The sequence below is a fragment of the Paroedura picta genome, chromosome 11 (genome assembly GCF_049243985.1).
Source record: "Paroedura picta isolate Pp20150507F chromosome 11, Ppicta_v3.0, whole genome shotgun sequence".
Lineage (NCBI taxonomy): Eukaryota > Metazoa > Chordata > Lepidosauria > Squamata > Gekkonidae > Paroedura > Paroedura picta.
In genome coordinates this window covers 62,020,035-62,037,674 of record NC_135379.1, presented here as the reverse complement: position 1 = coordinate 62,037,674, position 17,640 = coordinate 62,020,035, and the positions used below count along the sequence as shown (strand labels likewise).

At 47.0% G+C, this 17,640-nt stretch overlaps 1 protein-coding gene across 4 annotated transcripts in view; it reads right to left on the bottom strand.

The window, feature by feature from the left end:
- EPHA5 (EPH receptor A5) overlaps positions 1-17,640 on the bottom strand; it is a 139,602-nt gene that overhangs the window by 34,465 nt on the left and 87,497 nt on the right. For 3 of the 4 annotated variants that reach the window (XM_077302526.1, XM_077302529.1, XM_077302528.1), the window contains exons 7-8: positions 13,845-14,004; positions 6,933-7,038 (exon numbers count right to left, since the gene is read on the bottom strand). In XM_077302526.1, coding sequence (XP_077158641.1) covers positions 6,933-7,038; positions 13,845-14,004 — 266 coding nt within the window. The remainder of the gene's footprint in view (positions 1-6,932; positions 7,039-13,844; positions 14,005-17,640) is intronic. The other variant, XM_077302527.1, reaches the window with a different exon arrangement.

The following is a 17,640-nucleotide window of genomic DNA, read 5'->3' as shown; positions in this document are numbered from 1 at the left end:
TACTCGTCTTCAAGTATACATGTGAAAAGGTGGCATTTCCCCATCTACTCATTGCTGTTCTGTGGTCAGATTCCAGCCTATACTCTTCAGGCCTTTGCTTGACAAAGTAGTTACACAGCACCTTTTAGAACTCCTCAAGTCCCTTCACATAGTCACTCCTGGCTTCAGGTTTGGGGTGTTTGGGACCAGACTCCCTCAATGATCCCACTGGTCCATCCAGACATCCTGTTTTCCACAATGTTCTGCCAGGTACTCCCCCCACACACACCCCAAGGACTACAAGTGAAATACGGAAGACCAGACCTCTCCTGTTCATTGATCCCCCAGCAACCGGCATTCAGAAGCCCAGCATCTCTGAACCTGGAGGGTCTCTTGCTGTCTTTACAGAAGGGGTAGTCAAACTGCGGCCCTTCAGATGTCCATGGACTACAATTCCCAGGAGCCCCCTGCCAGCGAATGCTGGTAGGGGCTCCTGGGAATTGTAGTCCATGGACATCTGGAGGGCCGCAGTTTGACTACCCCTGCTTTACAGCAACCTCAACCTGCCCTGGAAGGCTCAGCCTAGCCCAATCTCTTTACAAGATAATCAAGGAGACCACTGAGAAAATTCAGGGTTGCTATGCAGAGATAGGCCACAGCCAACCCCCTCTGTTCATTGAAAACTCTACTGGATGGCCACAATTCACGTGTGCTTTGATGGCTCTTTCCTCCACCACTAAATCCCCGGGCATTACTGCATCGGTGACTCTGATGTCCATTATATGAAGAAGTTCAGCATTATATAAGCCTGTTTCCTTCTCGGACCAGTGGTCTGACTCCATATGCAGCCGCTTTATAGATCTAGGAGGTTCAGATCCTTAGTCCTGTCTTGCAGAACGCAGCCTGAGAAGAGAGATGCTTTCGGGACGATTTGTGATTAAGGTGAGTTCTGATCCGGCAGTGTGCCAAATCTCGCTCTTAGTCACCACTCAGAATCAGTGGCCCGCACGACCACAATCAGCCCCCAGCCTGCAGAACTGGCAGGTTTTATCTTGCATCCTTCCAGGTATCCTAGAGTCCTAATAGAAAAATGGGAAATTGTTCTTTAGCACATGATGATGTCTCATTCAGCTCCACAGGCTGAGGCCTGGCACAAATCAGGTCCAGGGAGTGGATCCTGGCAAGCTAACATGGCGGTGTGTTTCCAAGACAGGAGCGGCCCCTGCTTTCACCTGCTGGCGCCATCTGCGCAAACAAGATGCTGGTGACAAGCAGCTCTCGGCGTGCTGAAAATGATGATTCACGTCATGAAAGTTGTTAACTTATTAAGAAGGCGCTAGCTACCCAAACAGCGTCTCCTGTCTCAAGAAAGGAAAGCTATTTCAGACTTCTTTGGCACCTGCAACCCAAACAGATTTTGAGGCAGAAGATCCATTTCATTTTTATGCATTGCTAATTAATAGTTACTTCAGTTCTGCACATTGCTATAATTTATTCCATCTAGAAATTGTCCCCAAATTTATACAAATTCTATTCTCCCCTTCTACTAATGAAACGACGCATACATTTGTGTCAAGATCATGTCAAAATAGCTGGTTGTTCTCTGAATTGAGACAGTTGGCAGTGGACATTCTGAGGTTCCAATTCATGCATTTGCATTCAAAGCCCATTCCTAATTAAAGCCGAACTCATCAATGTGAGCTAAAGAGAACATAACTGTTTTACTTCATTCGTCCTCACAGCAAATCTTTACAGCAATAGCTCTACTTATTTTAATTAGGGCTAAGAAATCATTATTTTCCCAAGGCAGAAAAAGGAAAGAAAAAGCCACAATAAGTACCTATCACATGGCAGCACTCATATTCTGGAACATGAAAAGTCTTTCCTCAAATCCTATTCGCGGATGGGCTGGCTTCCGTTATTAAATGGGGGCATTCTTTTCCTGACCCCGCTCATTCTTGCTGCTTGTGGACAACTGCAAACATCCGAGTCCAGTAAGGCTTCAACAAGACTGGGACAGTCCATTCCCCCAGGGTAGTCAAACTGCGGCCCTCCAGATGTCCATGGACTACAATTCCCAGGAGCCCCCTGTCAGCATTTGCTGGCAGGGACTCCTGGGAATTGTAGTCCAGGGACATCTGGAGGGCCGCAGTTTGACTACCCCTGGATTAAACCATCCCCAAATTCAACCACTCCCTCCTCAGTTCTTCTAGTAAACTGTAATAATAAAAACTGTGAAAGGGTCCAGAAAAGTAAGTTATATCTGTCCAGTAAATCTGTAAGCTTCCTCGGGTTGCAAAATTACTACTTAGACCAGGGGTGGTCAAACTGCGGCCCTCCAGATGTCCATGGACTACAATTCCCAGAAGCCCCTGCCAGCGAATGCTGGCAGGGGCTTCTGGGAATTGTAGTCCATGGACATCTGGAGGGCTGCAGTTTGACTACCCCTGACTTAGACATTTTGCTCCTTTAATTGAAATTGGATTGAGATCCTTCAGTTGTAGACAAATCTATGCCCTGAGTTACTGGAGTGTTCGTGACAACTCTAAGACCTCACAACAGCTCACTCTGTGTATATCAGAGGCTTTATTGCCACAACTGTCACACAATTTACTTTGACCTTTTACAATGCAGTCTACACCAATATTGACAACTGTTGCTAATAAGGATGAGAAAACACACACATGGCTGTATCTCTTTCTCAAGTGTGGCCCCCATCTGCAGATACCCACGTCTGTGGATTGGGGCCACGCTTATTAAGACATTGCTTTCGACAAACTTGGGTTTGAGGAAATATCAAAAACTAGAATTAAAGCCCATTTATAAAATGGGCAGAGTAGGGGCCCGCGGAAGGATGGGCGCCGCCTCCCCACGAGTAGCATGTCCCCCCCACCTATTAGCGTGTGTGGGAAGGCGCGGGAGAAGGTCAGGGCCGGCGTCAGGTGGGTGGGTTGTCTTCGCCGGGCGAAGGCTTCCCGTGACGTCGCGGTCCTGCGGGTGGAGGCCGGGCACGGGCTCCATGGCCACGGGCCGCAGTACGTGGGCAGGAATGGAGTAGGCTGCCGAAACTGCGATGCGACAGCCCAGCACATTTCCCACAGCCCCCCTCCCCGCACAAGGCGGCCGTGTGTCTGGCAGGAAAGGAGCAGGGCCGCCGCGTCCCTGCTCCTTTCCGGAGGGCGAAGGGACCCCGGGCGGGAAAGGAAAAATGAGGCCGCGTTGAAAACACGGCCTCCCTGCTCCTTTCCCGAGGGTGAGGGTAAGATGGCTGGAGGACTTACCCGCAGGGAAGGCAGCTTCCTCGGCGCGGCGACTCCCTGGCCAGCCCAGCCGAAGACAGGCTAATCAGCCAATGGGGAGCCCTAAGAAATTGGCCACTTGGCCCTCAAGTGATACTCGGATGGCCCAATCAGGAGCCGCTTCACGGCTCCTGATTGGGCCCTCCGAGTTTTTATCACGGACTGCCCTCTCTCCTCCCCTTTACTTCATAGCGCTTTATTAATACCACTCCGCAGGAGCGACTTACAGATGTTTTAAAAAAACACTGTGGGGTTTAAATCCCACAGTAGTTACATAAAGTGTTGTCTGCTCAAGCACACACTGTTGAGGGGCCCATCCATCCATCCATCCATCCATCCATCCACTGCATTTATATTCTGCCCTCCCTTGCAGCTCAGGGCAGTTTACAGAGAACATGGATTGCATAACAGAATACAATATAAGTTCAGTAAGCAGATCATCATCAATGGGGCATCATCAACAGTAACCATAACCTAAGCAACAGCAGAACATTTGTGCACAGGTAACATCACGGCCATAACCCCGCAGAGTGGGCATATCTGAGTGGGAGGGGGGTTTAAGTCCCTGACAGTCTCCAGGGCTGCCCCTGGGTTCTGGAGACTGGGGAAGCATTTCAGTGTTAGTGGCAGACTACCTTGCAGGGAGCTTGGGTCATCCAAACTTCCTGAGTCTTGTAATTAAGCTTTGAGTCGTGTCCATCTCCTGGGCTTCCCCCAGCTAGAGTGTGAGGACTTGGCCCTGACTGGTGGGAAGGTCTACCACACAGGGCATCTCCAGGACACACAGCCCTAGCAGTAGGGGTGGGGGAGAGACAGAGTGCTGGGAAAGAATCAACCCCTCCTCTCATCCCCAAATCTTTACTTGAAACCAACTTTCCACCAAGGACCATTTCCTAAAAAGAAAACCTTTAAAAGCACAGTCTCAATAGGATCTGCACAGTTCCTCTGCAAACAGACGGTTCTTCTGCACGGCAAGGAAAACAACTGCTTGCCCTTTTCCCTGGCTCTGCAGCCCATTGGCCGTTCCCAGCTTTGACCCCCAAATGCTAGAAATGGTTACAAGCCAAGGCCTTAAAACCAAGAGCTTTTTCAGCTCCCACGGCCTCCTGCGCCTCTGACGGGAATCGCATATGCCCACAGAATGATTAGCAGACTCTAAAAGGGGCCAAGGCTTTGCTTGGAGTACGTTATCCTGGGGATGCTGCAGCACGCCAAGACCCTGCAGAGCTGCATCCAAGACAAACACAGCAGGACGCAAATCATTTCTGCCTCTCAAATCAGGTTCCTTTTGCTTTCATTTCCAAATTGGCCGATAGCTGCCAAGGCTGGGGTTCCACATTGTGTTTTAATTTGGGTTGTCAGTGTCAAGAGCCACTCCAAACACTGTGACTTCAACGCTTTAAAAACGACAACAACAAATGACAGCCCACGAGGAGGAGGAGGAGGAGGAGGAGGAGGAGGAGGAGGAGGAGGAGGAGGAGGAGGAGGAACACGGTTGCAACAGAGACCTGAAGTTCAAAGTCACAGCCCTGCCCACAGGAGCTGGGATGTTTCATGTCTGAGTTCTAAAGCGAAAGTATCAATCAATCAAATGTTTATTGTGGTCTTCAACCAGAGCCAGTCACAAAACAGGGAAAAGGAAACTTTTGAAAATGCAAGGACAACCTCAATCAAGGCAAAAATAGACACAGGGCAATCAACTGTTTGGATAATTAAATCAGAATAAATACAACGATAAAACATATTCTTTATTAAAATTTTAGCAAGTCTTACATGTTCCTAGCAGTGCAGTCCTTTGCAGAGTTTGTTCTTGTCAAAGATAATAGAAGTTAATGGATTTGGAAGTTATATCACAGTTTAGGATTGCACTGGAAATCCCCCCCCCCCTTTAGTAGGAAAATCACATGTTTGTTCCTCTCTAGTTAACATTAAGGGGCCTTTCAAGGGCTGCTTTTGACCTGGGTGGTGGTCTTACTTTTCTTTTCTTTAAATTTACATTAACAAGAAGTGCCCTCTGCACTACAGGAAGGGAAATATAAGAATGCACAGAGATTCTGCATGTGCCCACAAAGAGAAGTCAAATCAATTGAGCACACATGCATTAATTGTGAGTTTTATAGTAAGGTCCTTAAAAAGAAACACTGACTCACTGCTGGAAGGGCTCCTTGGTTGATCAAATAAAATCAGGCTTGAATATCGTTTGCTTCCACACATGCACAGAACCTACCAGCATGCATCAGGAATTTTTGGCAGCCGTGGAGAAGGAGACTCACATTTGATAAATCAATGTTGTCTATCAGTTTCATTCTTATTGAGCTTGATATTCATGGAGTATAAATTGATTTTAAAAAAATCTCACTGGCTGCATTGTCCACTATCACTTGTGTGTTCAGGATTAGACCTCTGAGGAACACCCATTTTGGGGTCTAAACACATTAGGTCAGTCACTGTCGGTTTAGCATCATATAGTGCATATTTTGCAAATTCAACGCTTAGCCTCTGTCCATATTTTTAATTTTTTACTTTATAAATTGGGCACAAAAATGTTAATCTCATTTGTATATTTATATTTTGTGGACACCTAACCTTTTTGCTAAAATTTGTACCCAGGTCTCCAGATTCAAGAAAAAATGGGGAAACAATGTAAGTCAGGGAAGACGGTGTGTAAAGGACAATACACTGAGTTTGGTAGGAATGTGTTTAAATTACTATTTTATTAAGAAAAACAATCCTTCTAAAAATCTGTCTTGGTTACAAGAGAGAGGTAACAACCCTCAGAAGATCCAAAATCATTTCTGAATATGAAAAAGGAACAGTAAGAGCTTTTTGCTGGGCATTTTCTGCAGGGTCCCAAGTTTCCCGTTAATTCTTCCCTCCCAGTAAGTAAGATGTTATCTTACTCAAAAGCATCCTTTTTCAGACTCTACCATTCCAATGCAACAAAGACAGCATAACTGCCTTTTCCCAGAGGCTGACTGTCAAAATCATTATCAAAGATTATTCATGTTGCTGTTTGACTGTATCTCAGACATATTCCAAGAGTAAAAAAATGACAGGGCCTGCTGGTGCCGAATGCACTTCAAAATGCCTCTGTGGCTGAGACAAGTTTATCTCAAGAAAGACACTCAGCCAAGATCATCAGTGACCCTCCACCCAAGCGCATACTTTGGGGCCAACATGACTTGGGTTGCACTGCATCCTGAGCCTCTGTCCTTCTGTGTAATCTTGCCCCATGCTTCTCCACGCCACTTTTTCAGCACCCGCATTAAAGAACTTTAAATGGCCACCTGCATACAGATCCTTGTTGCCTTTGAAATGGACGGAGCCCCACCCACTACAAACTGGCTACAAGAGAATATACAACATGATGCAAAACGCAGGAGCTGCACAGGCACAGCAGGCGGCATGGAACAGAACTCCCTGGGCTGGGCTGGCCTTCGTCAGCGGGAGGAAAGCTTTGGGCGCTGTTTTCCACAGAGAAGCGTTTCCCCCATGAAACATATCCACACGTACTGGGGTTTAATCGGTTAAAGTGTTTCCCTCATTGCACAAAAACGTGCTTCAAAGACAGTTGGCCAGATCAAAGTTTCAGGGGAAGAGATAAAAAGAGAGACAACACACAGGTGCCTCAAACAGGCAACTTTCACCTCTTACCGTCCACTGAGCAGGAAACCAATAACCACCGCCAAGAGAATCACTCCCACTGTAACAGACACAGCAATTATGGGGATCTGGCTGTGGTCGCTGGAGGCAGCTACTGCTGAGAGAAGAAACAAAAAAGAAGATTAAGGTGAAAATTGCCACTCTGCCTCACAGGGGCCTTTAGGGCTAGTCTGCTCAAAAGAAACAGCAGCTCCCTCCTCGAGAAGAAGCAGCTTTCCAAAAGAAGGGGGGGGGATACAAGGCACAGCTTTTAGGAAACTTGTACCCTAATCCACCAAAGAAGATTTTGAGCCACTGGGGCTTCCGTTGTTGCAGGAGTGCCTCCCCCTATGAAATCCGTCTTTCTTAGTCAGGTTTTCTGTCCTTGGGCATTCCCCTTGTGACCACACCCTGTTTCCAGACCTAGCAGCTAAGGACTTCAGTGTCAAACCTTGCAGATTTCCTTTTTAATATAATTTATATTATTACTAGGGGCAAAGCCCGTTGTATCCAAGAATGCAACGGGCGCTAGAGCTTGGCAGTGGGAAGAGGAAGGGGAGGAGTTGTCCAGTCTGTAAGGGCATGGGGTTGAATGTGTGTGTTGTGTGGGAGGTTGTGGTGGTGTGGTGGCTAATGAGGCCATGGGTGTGGAGATATGGGTGTCAAGAACCTGTGGTGTGGAATGTTCGTTGATTGTGGGAAAGGACTGACCTTTGGGAATTGTGGCATAGGGGTTACAGATGAGCTAGCAAGAACCATGTCTTCAGATATGTGAAGGGAAAATCAGACTGGAGACTCTTCTTAGGGGGAGATTACATGGCAACCAATTCCTCCCAGTTCTGCATTCAACCTCATTTCCCTTGTTTGAATTAGGCCACAGACACTGAAATGCCCCTCTGCCCTAATACACATGGGGTAGTCACAGTACACAGGTGTCCACCCTGTTCCTTCTTCTCCATTTTTTTCACTGTTGATAAAATGTTATGTGCCCACATGTTTCTTTCATGGTTGCTCCTTAGAAGAAGAACGGATTTTTGTACCCTGTTGTTTACTGCCCAGGAGGGACACTCCTGCACCACTCCCTCCCAACTGCAGGCAAAAATGGCTCCTTTGAAGGCTGGACTCTGAGGCATTGTATGATTTTGAAGTCCCACCTCCAAACCTCCAGGAATATTTCCAACTCAGGGCTCACTAACCTCCAGGTGGAGCCTGGAGAGCTCCTGGAGAGCTCACCTGTAGAGTATAAAATCAGCTCCCCAGGCAGAAAGGGCTACTTTGGACAGGGTTGTGGTAGAGAAGAAACATTTAAGGCCTCCCACACAGGTTGTTGTTGAATTGAAAGACTTGAGGTCTACTGCACAGGGTTGTTGTGCAGATGAAACAGGAGACAAAAAAAAACAGTTTCATCTGCAGAATAACGCTGTGCAGTGGCCTCAAATCTGCAGAGAGTTGCAAAGAAGAAAGACACATGGCTTGGCTGTGTCTAACCCCCAGCCAGAGCAGTATTTTCAGTGAGAGGGGGCTTTTCTGTGGCCTCCCTGTCAGCCAGCTGTTTGGCAGATGGGGATAGTCCCCCCCCAACCTCAAAAGGAATGCCCTCAGGCTCCCCTGCGTTGCTCTCTGAAGGAAAACCCCTCCCTCCCTTCAGTCAGGGGCTGTCAGAAGAAGAAGAAGAAGAAGAAGAAGAAGAAGAAGAAGAAGAAGAAGAAGAAGAAGAAGAAGAAGAAGAAGAAGAAGAAGAAGAAGAAGAAGAAGAAGAAGAAGAAGAAGAAGAAGAAGAAGAAGAAGAAGAAGAAGAAGAAGAAGAAGAAGAAGAAGAAGAAGAAGACTTTTCTTTACCCAAAGGAGTCTCCAAGTGGCTTCCAGTTGCCTTCCTTTTCCTCTCCCCACAACAGACACCCTGTGGGGTGGGTGAGGCTGAGCCCTGATATCACTGCCCGGTCAGAACAGTTTTATTACTGCCATGGTGAGCCCAAGGTCACCCAGCTGGCTGCATGTGGGGGAGTGCAGAATCGAATTCAGCTTGCCAGATTAAAAGTCCGCACTCCTAACCACGACACCAAACTGGCTCTCACACATGCATCTCCTCCGATCATCCCTTGGCTGAAGTGAAAGGCCTTGCATGTGGGCAGGCGTGTCCTTTGGAGAGAGGCCGTTTATTTGACATTCTTGCTGAAGGAAGGAGTTAGCCAGAGATAAAGATGCTCCTGAGGAACAATGTGTGTTTAGACAGCCCTCCCGCTCTAAAAATGACACCTCAGGAGACTTCTGCCATCAGCGGTATTCACTGCTTAAACAAGGATAAACATAAGAAGAACTGGATCAGACCAGTGAGGATCCAGCAAGTTCAGCATCCAGCCTCACACAGTGGCCAACAAATTCAGCTGGGGTCCAACAGCAGGGGAGAGTGGCGGAGGCCTTCTCCTCATGTTGCTTCCTAGCACCAGAATTCAGAGGTTTACTACTTCTCATTAGGCTTGCAGGGACTCTCCTCCATGATGCTCAGATACCTGTTGGTTTGGCTGACATTACCAGGGGCTGCTTCAGGCAGCTGGATAACCAGCAGGTGGTTTGGCAGATGGTGCCAACTGGCAGGAAGAGACCAGCTGGGAGTCAGCTTCTGATCTTCCTCTGAGGATACATTGTATTTTAGAGGGCAGGGAATCAGGAGCCAACTCTCAGCTGATTACAGAAATCAGCTAAGATTCCGTTTCTTATTGTCACCCAGCCTGCAACATTTTCTTTTTGAGATCGGGCAAGTGGAGGGAAATATGCTATTTGGCACCCAGCTGGTTCTGCTTCCCAGCTCCCTCTTTGTAACGTTCTGCTTGGGCTACTCGGAGCCAATGCGGTGTAACGGTTGGAGTGCAGGAGAAGGATCATGGGAGACCCAGATTCGAATCCCAACTCTGCCGTGGAAACTTGCTGAATGACTTTGGGCTTCTCACACTCTCTCTGCATGATCTACCTCCCAGGAGAGTTCTGAGGATAAAACTGTGGACCAGAGAATGACATCTGTCACTCTGAGGATAAAGTAATGAATAAATAAATAACAGAAAAGGTGCTGAGCACTCCTGTTCTCTGTCGGATTTGGGCGGAGAGAGAAAAAGCCATCGTCATCCTCTTTCCATCCCAAGCTGAGTGCTGGGGGTGAGGAAATCAAGGGGGGTCTGTCCCTGTCCACCACAGCGCAAGGTGAAGTTTGGAGGAGGTGGGGGACCCAATCCATTTCCTACCCCCATGTAAAGTTTCAACCAAGGACCACATCCCCCGCCCTCCATAAACCGACAGTTTGGGCTACAGACGATGGGATTTCATGCTGAGTTTCTCGTCTGTCAGTCACCACGAGAGCAGTGCTTGGCTAAATTACTATCAATATTCCCCTTTCATAATGATTGGGTATGTGTATTATATATATTATGTTGCAATGCCCCCAGCACCGATACTTGAGCAATTATTTTGATGGTGGTTATTCCTACTGGGAGCCACACAGCTCTGAAACGTATTGATAAGCAGGCACTGGAAGCTCTGCTTCTGATGGACGCCCCCCCATCCCACCCCCGGAGCCTGCATTGACTCTAGCGCACGTGGGCTGAGCTGGAAGACAAATTTAGAGTCCAGCAGGGGCACCTTAAAGTCCCACAACGTTTTATTCAAGGTAGGAGCATTCATGTGCAGGCACACTTCCTCAGATACCTGCACATTTGGGGTTGGAACCCACAAAATCTATAAATTATTACTACCAAAATATATTGAATACATGTTTTGTTGTACAGTGCTAAACAAGGTAAATTAGAAACTATACATTAGAAAATATGCAAAAACACTTTGATTCACACACACAGTGCCCCAAAATCTGCCACAGATAAGAAAACAACCTTGTGTGTTCTGATCCAACTGGATCTTCTTCAGAGGTCAATTATCAACCCCATACATACTCCCCCATAAGTAGAATAAGGTAAAGGTAAAGGTATCCGCTGTGTAAGCACTGGGTCATGTCTGACCCATGGGGTGACGCCCTCCAGCGTTTTCATGGCAGACTCAATACGGGGTGGTTTGCCAGGGCCTTCCCCAGTCATTACCGTTTATCCCCCAGCAAGCTGGGTACTCATTTTACCGACCTCGGAAGGATGGAAGGCTGAGTCAACCTTGAGCCGGCTGCTGGGATCGAACTCCCAGCCTCATGGGCAGACAGCATGTCGCTGCCTTACCACTCTGCGCCACAAGAGGCTCAAGTAGAATAAGGAGAATATGTGTATACAAAACCCCCCACATTTTACACTCATGGAGATTAAAGACAGGTCTATAGTATGAAGATACCAATAAATGTCCTGGGTCTACCCCAAGAGCCAGCCTGGTGTCGTGCTTAAGAGTGGCGGCCTCTAATTTAGAGAACCAGGCTTGATTCCCCACTTTTCCTCCACAGGCAGCCAGCTGAGTGACCTTGGGCCAGTCACAGTTCTTTTAGAGCTGTTCTCACAGAGCAGCTCTCTTAGAGCTCTCTCAGCCCCACCTACCTCACAGGGTGTCTGTTGTGGGGAGAGGAGGGTGACTGTAAGACACTTTGAGAGTCCTTCAAGTAGCGAAAAGCGGGGCATAAAACCCAAAACTTCTTCACTATGGATGGAAAGAATTCACCATCACTAGGTTGATTTTTCAAAAAGACGCCATTCTGTAAAGCTCCCCTGGACTAAAGTGAACTCAGCTGTGTGCCCCTCAAAGGGATGCAGAGTCGGGAAGGCGGCAGAGCAGAGTGGCACACAGGCTGTCTTGCCTCCAAGGGATCTCAGCAGCAAACGTTTTGCTCCCAGCGAGACCTCTGGAGCTGGACACAGATTCCGGCTGCCCCATTTTGTGCTTGTAACTCCATTTCCTCGCTGGTCCAGAACATTTGCTAAACTGGATTCATTGCTAAGGAAAAAGCACTGGGAGACGGAGGCCCTCAGAGCAGCTGTTCCATCCACCTTCCAGCCACAGCTCCATGCCAGCCTTTTAAACGTTATTGCTAAGGGTATTTTTGCTCATTAGTTTAAGGTCAAGATGGCAACAGACCAATTGTACTGAAATGCCAGCAGGTTATTTTTAAATAACTTGAAACAGGATTACTGAACTGTTCTCAATAAAGCTTTTTTTTTTTTTTTTACTGTACGCAGAAGTCATAATAGAGTCTTATTTGGTGGCATAATAAGGTTTTGTTTCTACTTATAGGACATGATTAATGCTTAATGCAATATGAGATACATTAAATAGATAATTTTTATTACATTAATGTTTGCATGTCTCTATATTTGCTTGCTCGCTGACTCCGTGGCCGTGCCTGCACATATCTAATGGATTCCTTTCAAATTTAGTTCATTTTTTTAAAGGTAAGAGGCACTGAAAATTGGAAAACTGACAGCTTTTTTGTAAAAAAAAAAGGGGGGGATGATGAGAGCTTAAGGCAAACAATAATCAAAGGCTGATGAATTTAAATTCAGAAGATAAATATGGAGAATGAGTTTCTATTCAACAGGGAAATGAAGGGAATTTTTTCCATTATGAAACCTTTCCTGGATAGAATGAAAATATAATAAATATGTCATTCATGCAAATTGGAACTGGAATCCATATATGGGGCACACATACATTTGAGTGGTGGGTGAAACTTGCTCACAACAAGGTCAGAGAGGGGAGGGGAGGGGGGGGACAGGCTCCTCCGGTCGGAATACTGGCACAGATGGTGAAAAGGGCAGCCCCCAAGCAGGGCACCCGCAGATTCAGATGAACAGGAGTTCCTACGATCAGGTTTCTTATAGGACTGTGCCACACAGGTGGCCAGGCCTCCCTGGTACCCAGTGTGCACAGGGAGGGGGACTTACTGGCAGCAGGGCGAGGTCTAGCCTGGAATGAAAGTGATGTCACCAGTGACATGCAGTGTCCCTTCCAGCATGCACCCGAAGGGGCATCACTGCATTCCCAGCATGCAGGGCGCTCCGGCAGTTGGACAAATGCTATGAGGCCGTTTCCGCAATAACTAACAACTTCACGGCAGCAACCATAATGCTACGTGGAACTTTTGCACTAAAGTGAGCTCCCCTTCACTTGGCAGTCTTCAAGCAAAGGTTGGATACACACTTTTCTTGGCTGCTTTAGGATGCTTAGGGCTGATCCTGCGTTGAGCAGGGGGTTGGACTAGATGGCCTGTATGGCCCCTTCCAACTCTATGGTTCTGTGATTCTGTCATGATTCAGGTGCAGCCCCAACTGCGCTCCCTGTTTGCCATGCATATTGTAAATGCTGAGAAAATGTGAGATTCCCTCCCCCCTCTCCTGGGAGGAAATTCGCAGTAACCTGAAGTGGAACTCAAAAGTCACATTGGCTTCCTCCACTGTTTCCTGCATCAAAATGATGACGTTTGACGCCCGACCCATGCTGGGTCTCTGCCTGCCTTCCTCCATTCCCCGCTGTTTTAAAAAAGTTTAAGCAGGATTGCATTAAAACGCAGTTCCAAAGTAGCACAAGCATGACACACACACACACACACACACCCCTGCCTCCCCCCCCCCTCCGCCCCCCAGCCAGATTGGATGCTCTGTGTCAATTTCATGAAGAGAAATGAGCCTGGTCCTTTTCAGGCAGGGAGGCTACAAACCTTGTTAATTCCATCTTGCAGCCTTCTGGGGCTTTCCCAAAGTATATATATATATAAAAAAGGCTTCTTAGTTTTACTACATCGGAGCAACCTAAGGTAATGACTGTAGGGGGGGAAGGGGGAGGCCACAGAGGACACAGGATGCTTGTGAACACAGCACGTCAAGAAGGTTCCGGGAAGAGTGCAATGGAGGCTGGTGAATTCCCTGCAAAGACACTGACCTGCCCACTCTCTCTTTGTCTTTAAAGAAATCATTACACAGTCCAAGGGAGGCGATAAGGAAGGTGACTTACACACTGGGCTGGTTTCAAACTCAAATCTCCGGCTGAAGCCACCATATCCCGCTGCAGTTCGCGCTCGGATCTGGAAGATGTATGTGGACGCTGGTTTCAGGCCATCGGCAGCCACTGTGGTCTCCCTGGATTTGATGATGGTGTAGCTGGTCTCTTGGTCCTTGGTTGGCCACACCCAGACAGGCATCAACACAGAGAAAGATCAAACATTTGCATGGCAAGGACAAACTTGATGGCAGCTGTCACAAAAAAACTAGCGTCATACTCCTTTCTCTTAGCGGTGCATAAACAACTGGGAACAGATTTCTTTCCCATCTCCCTCCCCTTCTTAGTGTTTACCAAGATGCTGAGTTCTACCTGCACCAAAGCTAAGTATAGTCGAGTTCAGCCGTGGTATGCCAAATAGCTTCAAACAAGGGATCACAGAATCATGGAATCATAGTTGGAGGGGACCTCCAGGGTCATCTAGCCCAACCCCATGAAGAATGCAGGAAATTTACAACTACAAATTCACATCTATCGGATGGATGGTCCAACAGAGCAGTCCAAGCTTTGATTGTGGACTTTGCTCTAACTGGATTTCATAACAATACTAATTGATAGCTGACTATATCTAGCATTAGCCTTGATGACAGTCATTCATGCTAAGAAGGAAAAGGTTGACAAGAGAAAAACAGAATCTATCCAGTGGCTTAATAAAGCTTGAAAAGATAAAGAGTCTCTTATGTTATTTATTCAGGCTTCGACTCTGCCAGAACGGTCTCTAGATTTGTTTTCCGTTTTCAATATTTCGTCAGTGGCAGTGAGTCCTACATAAACAAATGTCCTTATTAGTATAACATATAACAAATAATAATAATCATCAGAAATGTACAAAAATATCCATACCCCCACATAGTTGAGTTAAATATATTCACAGAGAGTGCTATGTATAACATGAAAGTAACTGTTCATGTTATACATAGCACTCTCTATGAATATATTTAACTCAACTATGTGTGGGTATGGATATTTTTGTACATTTCTGATGATTTATTAAGCCATTGGATAGATTCTGTTTTTCTCTTGTCACTAATTTGGAATCGTCCATTTTTTTTTGTGTAACAAGAAGGAAAAGGTTTGCAGATGGTGAGGGAGTCAGCAGATGACATTGGGGGAGTCTTCAAATCCTCTTTCTGTGGACTTTGCAATCTCACAATTATACACTACTGTCTCACCAAGATTCAGGGATTCCCAAGACAATAATATTTGGGGATGCAATAAGAGTGTATGTGAAAGAAAGGGCTTCCAAAAAAATATGTACTTTAACTTATTTTGGCATCTCACCCTCCATTGCACCTGTTCTCCCATCACTGGACTTTGTAACATTCTCATTCTCATTGCTCCTGCGTCCCTGTCACATCAGAGCCAGCTTGGTGGACTGGTTAAGAGCAGTGGTTTCTAATTTAGTGAGCTGGGTTTCATTCCCCGCTCCTCCTCCACATGCAGCCGGTTGAGTGGCCGTGGGCTAGTCATAGTCCTGCTAGTGCTGTCCTTGCAGAGCAGTTCTGTCAGAGCTCTGTAAGCCCCACTCACCTCACAAGGTATCTGTTGTGGGGAGAAGATGGGAAGGTGATTTTAAACTGCTTTGAGACTCCTTCGAATAGTGGAAAGCGGGGTATAAAAATCAACTCTGCTTCTTCTTCATCGTTGGTGTTTTATCTGTCCTGCATGTGTTTCCTTCCCTTTACAGGACAATAGGATATTAGATTGATGTATGCCCTGCCTATTGACCTACAGATTTAAAGTGCAGGGAAACATGCCCGACATGCAGCAATGTAATATCAAATCAACAACTGGAGGGAGCCAAACACATGCAGAAAAGAACAAAACAGCACCAATGAAGCCAGGTGAGCCCACAGCCTCTCCTCACTGGCTGTTCAAGGCACCTCTCACAAGACTCATCTGCTGCTGTCCCTTCCAGCCACACAGAACGTCTCCTGCTCCAAGCCTAAGGCCTTCCATGCAGACCAGGAGGACACTCTCCAAGTCTCAGTGGGCACCAGGGCCAGGCCCAAGGAGGGCACAGCTCTTCTGGGCAGAGGCCCCAGGAGATCCACTTGTGTGTCATTTTAAAAGCTCACAAGGCTCCCACAATGGGCGGCAGGGGAGACTGTCAGGTCCTGCTCTCTAGTCTGGGCAAGATGCTCTCGTGGGTGCCCTCTGGCAGAAAGAGCGTGAAATCCAGCCATCCCAGTCTCTGCAAAAGCAAAGCTCACTTGGAATCGCTGGGAGACCCATGAAGAGAAGAGCCTCATGACACCCAAGCTGTATTTCCACAGACTCCTGATGTCTTCTGGAAATTAAACAAGAAAGGAGGCAGGTGTGCTGAAGGGATGCCACTGAACCGGCTTTACTGAATGGACAGAAAGACACGTGGCCCTGAGCTAGATGGCCAAGGGTAGTCCGATCTCATCATATCTCAGAAGTTAAGCGGGCTCACCCTGGTGAGTGCCTGGAAGGGTGGCCAGCAAGTCCAGGCCTCTGAATGCTTCTTGCCTCAAAAGCTCGAAAGCTCTGACAGCAAGCATAAAATAAAATTACAGCAAAGAATATTTACTGGCTAAGTCTGAAAGTATTGTCACTCCTTATTAAAAGGATAATTTATCACTTTGAACAGAGGCATTGGTATTTCCCTTCAAACCCCTGAAAAGCATCTTGCAAGTACAGCACTGAGATACAGTGGTCAGTATGTCAAAGTAGGACTGGAAAGACAGGAAAAAGCCAGAAATCTGGGGGAACATTGCCACAAAAAAAACCCTGTGATTTTTCTTCTTTAGGAATGACTCAAGCCCTTTTCATGACTACAGGTGTCCTCATTCCAAATGTAGGGTAAGAAAGATTTATGCAAGAATATACAGCGTTATATAATTCTTATTTATTATTTATGCACTAGCCACATACAATTTAATTTCCCAGATTAGTTTAAAATACTGGTTTATTCGGTGTGCGTTTGTTTTTTTGCCATTGAGTCTCACTTGATTTATGACAACCTATGGGGTTTTCAAGGCAGAATCACAATGAGCTGGAAGAGACCACCATAGGCCATCCAGTCCAGCCCCCCACCTTCTTGGGAACCTTAAAAAACAACCTCCCGACAGGTGCTCTTCCAAACTCCTCCTAAAAGCTTCCAACAAAGGAAACTGCACCACCCTGACCGTTTACACACTGGAGGTTTCATGCCGGGCTGCTGGCTGGAGTTTTAGTCATGGCCGGTTGCCCCACCTCTTCCTGCACCCACACGGGGGAGCATTTGGCCTGGTGTACCTCATCTGCCCCCGATTTGTGCTCCTGCACGGGAGCTGGGGCAGTGAAGTTCCCAGTGCATAAACGGTCCCTCCGAGGCAGCATTTTCCATCTGCTAACAGCCCTCACCGGCAGAAAATGCTTTCTAACAGTTCAATGGAATCTCCTTTCCTGTCGTTTGGACCCACTGCTCCTAGTCCTGGGCAGAGTCTGCACACATAGGATAATGCACTTTCAATGTGCTTTGGCAGCTGGATTTTCCTATGCAGAACAGGAAAATCTACTTCTAAAGTGCATTGAAAGTGCATTATCTATTGTGTGCAGAATCTACCCTGGTCTCTAAAGGTGCTGTAAACAAGTGGGCTCCCTCTCCAAGATGCCTACACAGCTACCCTATCACCCCTCGCCCTCCTTTTCTCCAAGCATTGCTCTCTCAACCTCTCCTCGTAAGTCACGGATGCCAACCCCTAGTTGCCCTCAAGCAATCCAGATCGGACAAGATTGGGCTGAC